The sequence below is a fragment of the Besnoitia besnoiti genome, chromosome VII (genome assembly GCF_002563875.1).
Source record: "Besnoitia besnoiti strain Bb-Ger1 chromosome VII, whole genome shotgun sequence".
NCBI classification, from domain to species: Eukaryota; Apicomplexa; class Conoidasida; order Eucoccidiorida; family Sarcocystidae; genus Besnoitia; species Besnoitia besnoiti.
The window spans coordinates 2,561,837-2,570,297 of record NC_042362.1 but is presented as its reverse complement, the minus strand read 5'-3'; the positions used below and the strand labels follow the sequence as shown (position 1 = coordinate 2,570,297).

The 8,461-nt window shown below is 58.5% G+C and overlaps 2 protein-coding genes across 2 annotated transcripts; both read right to left on the bottom strand.

Annotated features, from left to right (window-relative positions):
• Window positions 1–1,582: 1,582 nt before the first annotated feature.
• BESB_079680 (uncharacterized protein) lies at window positions 1,583–3,343 on the bottom strand (the record flags this gene model as incomplete). The annotated part of the gene is made up of 3 exons (XM_029366330.1): window positions 1,583–1,990; window positions 2,435–2,742; window positions 3,193–3,343. 3 exons carry the CDS (start codon window positions 3,341–3,343, stop codon window positions 1,583–1,585), a joined length of 867 nt encoding a protein of 288 aa, XP_029217761.1.
• A 78-nt stretch (window positions 3,344–3,421) lies between these two features.
• BESB_079670 (uncharacterized protein) lies at window positions 3,422–6,883 on the bottom strand (the record flags this gene model as incomplete). Its single annotated transcript, XM_029366329.1, has 1 exon — window positions 3,422–6,883. One exon carries the CDS (start codon window positions 6,881–6,883, stop codon window positions 3,422–3,424), a length of 3,462 nt encoding a protein of 1,153 aa, XP_029217760.1.
• Between the last annotated feature and the right edge of the window lie 1,578 nt (window positions 6,884–8,461).

The following is an 8,461-nucleotide window of genomic DNA, read 5'->3' as shown; positions in this document are numbered from 1 at the left end:
AGTCATGCACACGACCAGACTGAGAGGGAGACGACCTACGTTGCATTCGCCTACACCTCTCCAGCGTATCGCGCTGAGGGCAACAGGACCAACGTATGTATAGTAGCGTATCATTTGTCAATGGCGCATGAGGGCAGAAAGCCACTTTATGTGCATAGTCATACCTGCCATGTTACCAGATACGGAAAATAAAATTCCCGGTGATTGCAGTACACCACCTCGCCACAGGAGCGCTTTCCTTTCGCATTTGTGGCAAAGGAAGTGCCTTGTTGCCGCACAAGATTCTCAGATCCTGAGGCACGCGCGGGCTTCCAGTACAGACGATTCGCAGCGGGTACCTGCACTACAGCCCGAAGTTCCGGTAGGACTTCTAGTGTTCTGTGCAAACGCGTGCATGTGTGGCTCATCTGCGTCTTGTTGCAGACATATGATAAGAATCTCGTAACAAAGCGTTGAGGAAAAAGGTCCCTCGCTGTGGAATGACACGGCTGGGCATCCGCGTGTGATGAAATGTGGGACGTAGGTGACTCACGGCGACAAATCCGGCACCCATCTAGACAATGCCCCTTCACCCAAAACCCCTCTAAAAATCAGTCTCGCAAACAAGGAACCAGACCACTCGCCAGCACGCAGTCTCCCTGCACAGTCCCGCGCGCGCAGCCGCTGAGTGTGTCCTACGAAATGGTCTTGTCCCTCTCACTTCCGGGATAAGTGTCTTCCATCATAAAAAAAGACCGGCAACCCAATTGCACGCATGCTGCCACACCAATACCGGTAAAGAATACCATTCCCACACCGCACAGAGATGCAGCGCGGAGGGACGAACAATGCTGCACGCGATAGAGGCAACGACCCAATCGACAGAGTACATGAAAAAGGCGCACGTCGACCAATCAACCAGGTATATATCCCAGTAAAAGGGACAGACAACTGCGTTCAGGGGTGACCTGCTTCCTACTGTGGCATCTACGTGTCTGGCGAACACTGGCGACGCAGCATCGCGACTCAAATAGCTCATTTTCCCCCAAGACAATTGCGGGCTAAGCAAACGAAGCGCATCGTGGCACGTCGTTTTGTCAACGAAGAAGGAGCTCGATGCCGCTCAACAATGTGGTGAGAACGCGATTTTCAAGCGATACCTACTGAGAATACTTGAGTGAAAGTGAGCAAAGAAACACCAGCCGTAGCTGTGTAGATGCCTCAAATCCGAACCTCAACGCACCGCTGCAGCACCCGCGCGAATATCGTTAAAGCCTTGACAAGGCTGATGCTCAGTGACGCCCCTATCCCGCGGTTCACTCTCCTTCCCCTTTGCCTCCCTTGCCCTTGTGGGCTCCTCTGTCCCGATCTCTCATTTCTCCCTGCACCAACCTCATCACACACGAGGCGCCTCCTCTTTTCTGCCTCTTCTTTCCCCCTTCGCCGCGCCTTCCGTCCTCCACGTACCTAATTTTCCGTGTCTTTTCCTCGCTGCGCCTGCAGCTCCCCCCTGCGCCTGCAGCTCCCCCCTGCGCCTGCAGCTCCCCCCTGCGCCTGCAGCTCCCCCTGCGCTGCGCTCGCGCCCGTGCGCTCGAGTGTCGGGTCACGCGTCGAGCTGTAGGTGTGCCAGGAGCTGGTCGATCTGTTCAGCTTTCTCTTGATAGAGACTCCGCATGAGCAGCACGTCGGGCGCGACGGGCAAGTGCGTTCGCTGTTGAGAGGGACTTTCCCGCAACCTCTGCGAGCCGCCTCCAAATCGCCCTTGGCGTCGGGCTCGTCTGTTCGCCGCCGCGCGCTCGCCCCCGCCGGCAACCCTGCCGCCATCTCCCCGTCTGCTGCGCCTCCCGTGCGCGCCCTCTGAATCCGAAGGCGGCGCGGACGTCGACGGCGAGAGGCACGTGGAGGCTTCGGCGTGGAGCCTCAAGGTCGCGGAGGTGCCCCGGCTCGCTGACGTCTCTTCTGCTTCTGCGCCGTCGCTCGTAAACGGCAGCACCCCTGGCGGAAGCGTCCACTGACAAGAGAGAGCGACACACAGAAAAAGCAACTGCGCAACTGTCGACCGTTCTGGCGGGACTCCCGATTCCGAATCCGCAACCGCCACGCCGACAGACACTTAGGAGACTTGAAAAAGATATCCAAGCCCCGTACACGCACCGCCTCCCGCCAGGCATACCTACATAAAGGCTTAAGGATTAAACGGAGATGCATCATTTGTAGGGGCTCAGTCTGTCTAAGATTCAGCGCAGCGAGTGTAAACTGCTCCCCTCCGGTATCGGCATTCCGCAAGGAGCGCAGAACCACTCCGCTGCACCCCCGTGTCTCCCAGCAGCTCTTCACGTCTATGCATGTAGAGAACTCCACGTAGGAATCAGGAGCGATAACTCCTCTTTCCGAGGGCAGACGGATGTGCCCTCGGATCGAGTGTGTTTTAGTTTCTCAGCGCACTCACCTCGACCTCCAGGGCGCCCTCAGTTTCTTCGGGGCTCTGCGCGATGCCGTAAATCTGCGCGAGCGCGTCGGTGATCTCCTCTACAACTGGGATGGAGTCGACTTCCTCGCGGTTTTCAACAGAGTGGGCAGATGAAAGGACGAGATCGTGGAAGTCCCGCCTCGGTAAAAGCGCGTCGATGCTCTCCGCCATCACCGCCGCACAGCGAAACAGCAGTCGGTCGAGCCGAAGGAGATTCGCCGCGGTGTAGACCCTGCAGACGTTGGAGACGTCCACGAGAGGCGACAGCAACGCCGCACACACATTCACGAGGCCTAAGGAGCAAATCGCAGTCGAAAAGCGACAGGAAGGGAGCGCGTCATGGCGCTGTCGCATTCGGCATCTCTCTATCTCAAGCGAAACGCGACTTCTCGGCACACAGGCCGCGCCCAGACTCCTCCGCAGAACTGAGGCGTCCATCGCGTAATGAACCGGGACTACTACGAATGAAACCACAAGGGCGTGAGGACGTAGGGCGGGGGTGCACATTTGAGAAGCGTGAGGACGGCATCCCTCTTCTGACGCCAAAGGGATCCTTAACCACACAGATAGAGGAACGGATGCTAGCATGCTTTCCAAAGTGTTCACGAGACACTCGCGGTGAGATAAAGAGCTCAGGCAAGGCGCCCGCGACTGCCAGAATACGTCCGCCGCTACTTGGAGGGACGTAGACGTATGCGTCAGGTGCAGACGAATGTGAAAACGAGGCAGCAAAGCAGTCTCACCCCGCATGAAGTACATGCTCCCGTATTCCATAAGGCGCAGCAGCGTCTCTGACGGCTGGTCCGAGGCGGCTTGAACCAGAGGCGAGGGAACCTGAAGGACTGTCTCCGTATACATGTACTCGAGCATCAGGGCGAAGCAGCAGACGTCCATTTGCGGCAGTTCGAGAATCGCCACAGAGTCGAGCCCTGGAGAGGGAATGAGCTCGTCGACGCTTCGCGGCGCGCCGGCCTAGCGCCCCGTCCATCTCGCATCCTGCGCCGTTCCTTCCTCTTTCGATGCGGGGGAGGGCAGCGCCGCTGGCCGCGCCGCCGCCGCCGAAGAGACCGAAAGCAGCGCAGAAGAAGACGGCAATGACGACGAGCGAGCGGGCTCACCTTGAAGAGGATGTGGCGGGCTATGAGAGGTTCGACGACGGAGTGGCGCGCGAGTTGAGTTAACAGAGCCAGCCGATACAGTGGACGCGCAACAAGCCGAAGAATCAGAGACCGACGAGGCCGCGATGACCGGACTAATCAACCGACATGGCGGCAATGGAGATGGGAGAGACTGGAAGGACGCAGCCACAGGCGAACGCACGGAGAGTGACGAGGGCGTCGAATCCAACCGAGAGGGCGAAGGCGGAGAAGTACGGGAACAAGACGTAGAAGCGACGCAGGGAGGAGAGACAGAGGAATAAGGAGCAGATGAGGAGACTGCAGACGAAGCTGACGACGACGGGGGACAGGAACGCAAAGGACAACGAGACGCTGAAGAGGCCGCTGCAGGCAAATAAGGAGGACGCGTCTCTGAAGAGAGGAAGGACGAAGGGGCGGACGAGAGAGGAGATGAGGAGTTCTCAAGGCACCGATCACCAGGTGCTCGCGGGCGTGCGCAGCTGGAGAGGTCGAGAGGCGACAAGGTTCCGTCGAGGACTACAGGGCAGGGAGGCGGGACTTTAACCTCTCGAAACGACGAATGCAAAAGCGTCGCGAGATACTCACTTCGCTTTTCCACGATGAACCTGTGGCAGGGGAAAGGCGTTTGCGACGCTCCAACATACACGCAGAGGTCAGCGCAAGACAGAAAGACGTCTACGAACCCCTCGTTCTTCCCACAGTCACCGCCCGGCTCCTGTTTTTCAGCTCCTGCTTCTAAGCTTGCCTTGCATGTCTCCTTCCTGTTCTGCTGGTCGCCCGCTGCCGCGCGCTCCTCTGTCATGCCTGACAGCGAGAGGTGAGGCGTTCTATCCTCGCCTCTCTCTTTTACTCCGCGTGGTTTCGTTGTCTGCGCTTCGCCTTGCGTCTGCTCTTGCTTGATCTGGGCGCCGCCTTCCTCAGTGCTGTGCTGGGATTGGTTCTTGAAGGTGAGATCTTCGTCGTGAGTCAATTGCCTGGCTCGCTTCTCTCCTAGTTCTTCTGCACAACCGCTGGGAATCACCTCTGCTTTCGCTTCCGGCTCTTGGCTGTCGACCGAGAGAGTGAGACCCTGCCTCTCCTCTCTGTGGCCCCCACGCGAGTCTTCTAATTCGTCACTTTCGGTGGCTGTCTGCTCCATGCCTCGCTTTCCGTGAATGTTTCTGCTTCTGCCTGCACCCCTCCACATCCCATTCGCAGGTCTCTCCGCCGCGCCTCCGCTAGTCTCGTGTCTTCCGCGGCGAGGCTTTTGGCATCGCCCAGCCGATCCTCCTCCGCCGTCGTCGCCGTCGCTGCGACTTGAGCGTGGAGCTTTTTCTTGCGCCAGCTGGATCGCATGCAGCTGTTTCTCTGCATGCCTGAAAATGCTGACGACCGCGCTGCGAAGATCTCCAGCGAGGATCGCGGGGAAGTCTTTCCGCGGACTCAGGCCAAGGGTCTGCGGCGCGGCGAGCACCTTCCGCGAGCTCTGCCGATGCATGTGGCTGTCGATACAGGTCTTCTCCTCTTCAACCCGTTTCCAGAGGTCCTCAAGCCTGAACGCTTTGGCGAGCTTCACGAAGGCGCTGACGTCTTTCAACGGAATCTCCACTTCGTCTGCGTACAAGTAGCGAATAAGCTGCAGGAGCATGGACGGGTGGGACTTCAGCAGTTCAGCAACAGGGGAGCAGGCTGCCGGGCGCTGCACGCTTGCCACGTTCGGATTGCAGGACAGAGATCGGTCCGGCGACGTCTCCGAAGACCTTCTCACTCGAAATCCCAAGCCCGCCATGTGTGCTGCAGCACCTCCACACACGTCTGCTCCCCCTGGGATCTGCCGTCTGCCTTCGCCGTGTTCGTTTGCACCGTGAGAGGCTCCAGGCCCCCGCGGGGCTTTCGACGCGCGCGAGTTCCCACCGCGACTGAGCGGAATATTCAGCAGCGAACGCGAGAGACAATACGACTTAGAGAGTTCCTCGTGGAAGAATGGGGAGCGGCACGCCAAAATTAACTTGTGTGCATTCACCACGGTCGCGTCGGGAGCCAGGCGAACTGCATGAACAGGCAGAGCCGCGACGTACGGATTCCGCAGAATTTGCGAAACGAAGTCAAGGCTAAGCGGCCGACGGCCATCAGGGGCAGGACCGGCCGCGGGGTCACAGGTGGAGACAGGGGACGAAGACTCGAGAGAACCGGAGACGTGAGGGAGGAACCGGGGGTCTTCGCTCGCTTCCGTAGACCGGCAAGCCCGACCGGGCAGCGACGCGAAAGAAAAAGCAGGCAGAGAGGTACTCCGCGACCCATGCGGGAAGAATGAAGACTCAGGTCGATCCTGAGCCTGGTCGGAGGCCTGCACCCTAGAGGAGAAAGAATCAGCTTGGCGGTAAGACACAGACGCGACAGACCCGCGTGCTGGGCGATGAAAGGCCAGGGACGATGGATGCGCCGAGTCTGGTGCGGGCGAAGAGTAGTAGGATTCGTTCTGCATTGAACAGAGGCGTTCAAGCCTCCGCTGCGGCGCGCCTCCGCGGTCCGCAGGTTGGTCGGCCTCATAACGTGGAGGCGGGGCGGCCCCCGACAGACCCCGCGAGAGGTGGCGGGCGGAGGGACGGCGCAAAGAAAGCGGGCGGATATTTCTCTCGAAGAGAAGAGAAAGAAGAGAAGCAGACCGCGAGTCTGCGCGCGCCGTTCTGTCGCTGTCTTTCTTGATCAAACGCTGCGAAGGGCTACGACGACTTCGCCTCATGGCTCCGAAGGGACGGTAGGCGCGTGACCGTCGCCTTTCGCCTCGACTGTCCTGCCCGCTGAATCCGCGACTCCGATGCTCTTGGATGAATGACGAGGCCGCGTGGCCATGCGACGCGTGGCGGCGGTTCAGTGGAATGCACCCCGGTCCCGCACCCCCTATCTGCGTCAGATGGTCGGCATTGCCACGAGGAAGACTGAGCCGATCCACGAGGACAAACCAGTCCTCCGCGTCATCTCCTCGCCAAGGCCATGATGCATCAGACACTGCAGGGAACCCGCATGCGACCTGCTGTGTTCGCGGCGACGCACTCCGTACACCAGAGGGAGCTGCTGGCGAAGGCAGGTCGGCGGCCGGCAACGGCGAACTAGGTGAAGGCGCAGAGAGCGCGAGTGGGCCGTAGAAGCGCGCAGACAACGGAAGCTCTCCACCTATGGTGATGGTACAGTCCGATAGAGGACAGGAGGTAAACAGTGCTCGAATGAACTGGGAATAGCGGTCCTGGTGAATCACCACCGTGCGGCGGTATCTTCTCAAAATTGCACGAATCGCGTCATTCAGGGCGCCATACATGCACCTGGGAAATATGGGAAGTTGTAACACACAACAGGAACGACAGCCTGGCGCACTGCGGAAGGTGATGCAGCTCAACTGGAAGTAGAAATGATACTACAGAATTGATGACTCGTAGGCCAACCAACCTACACACGCACGGCGAAGTCGGAACTCTCATGAAAACGGGTTATGATGCTCGCGAACACGAACCAATCCAGCGTATCCGCGCCCTGCAAATATGGGGATGTTGAGGGAAACTGCCTATCTTGCAAGTGCCTACAGAACAGGCAGCGTGAATACCAGGTGTCAGGATGCAGAGCGCCCAATACACAAATGCTAAAACGGAAGTGTAGGCATCTGCTCGCCACAAGGTACCCCACACCCGAGGTGCGAGTCACCGTCGACTTCATCGATAGTTCCTTTTAATGTGCGTCGCGCCCATACGCGTCTATGTGTAAATATAGGTATATAGGGACGTAGCGCTTTCGAGAATTTGGGCGTGGATGACCTGGTATTATCGGCAAAACACGCAGCTGCTTACCCCTCTCCTTCAACGGTCCCCGGCTGACACCGCGCACCGTTGTTAATGAGGAGCTGCACAACGTCCAAGTGGCCACCGTAGCAGGCGTAGTACAGCGGAACCGCATCCCACTCATCTCGCATCTACACAGAGGAACGAAAAAACAGCATACCAGCAAGGGCGACCCGAAAAGCTATGTAAAGGCGGGACTGACCAGGTGTATGCTATCCCGATGTAGTCGAGTCGCGTTAGCAACTGCGTGAGGCAACGAGTGTGCATACTAGCAAAGAGCTGCAAACATGAACGAGGGCTAAGAGGGCTCTAGCTAGCCGAAGCCCCGAGCTGCGGTTGCTTTGGAAACCGCTCCCCGCCCACCCATGATACCGATATGTATGAGTGTGCTGCATTTGCCAGCATCAACCCGTATGCCTCGTGAAAGCCACAGAGTAGTGTCTGTGAAGGTTGAAGTGCGGCCGTTTTCCACGGCAGGGGGCACTCGCTCAGCTGACCCCTCCTAGAAAAAGCTGGCGCTCTCCAATGCCGACGCTTCGCCTCTCGCAGGTGCGGGTGAGTATCCCTCTAATGGATCGCGATCCAGACACGGGCACTACAGGATGCATGGGGACTTGCACTGTCGACGGAAGGGCGCCCATTCGCCACTTGTGCTGTGATCTGACCCCCGGAGAAGACCTACGTTAACATTGACGTCCCCCTCATCAAGCATACGCTTGACAGTTTCCAGGTGCCCTTGCTTGCAAGCAGAACAGAACGCCTTCTGCCTCTCCCTATCTAGCGTGTCGGGCAAGCATTGGAGGTCTCGAATGGCTGTGCAGCCCTCAAAACTGTCCGGGGTGCGCACCGGCCGCGGGCGCAGAGTTGCATCCATGGTGCTCTTGTTTGCGACGCAAATGTGCGGTAAAAAATAAACGATGCGGCTCCCAAACTTGGCGAATGCTATCCTCTTCGCTGGCTCGCGCGTTTTCCTTCTTGGCACCGGTACGCTGTGACTTATCGTGCAGTCGTCTGGCGAGGATGCTGTCATCGCAATGGCCTTCACACGAGCATCTCGGATCCAT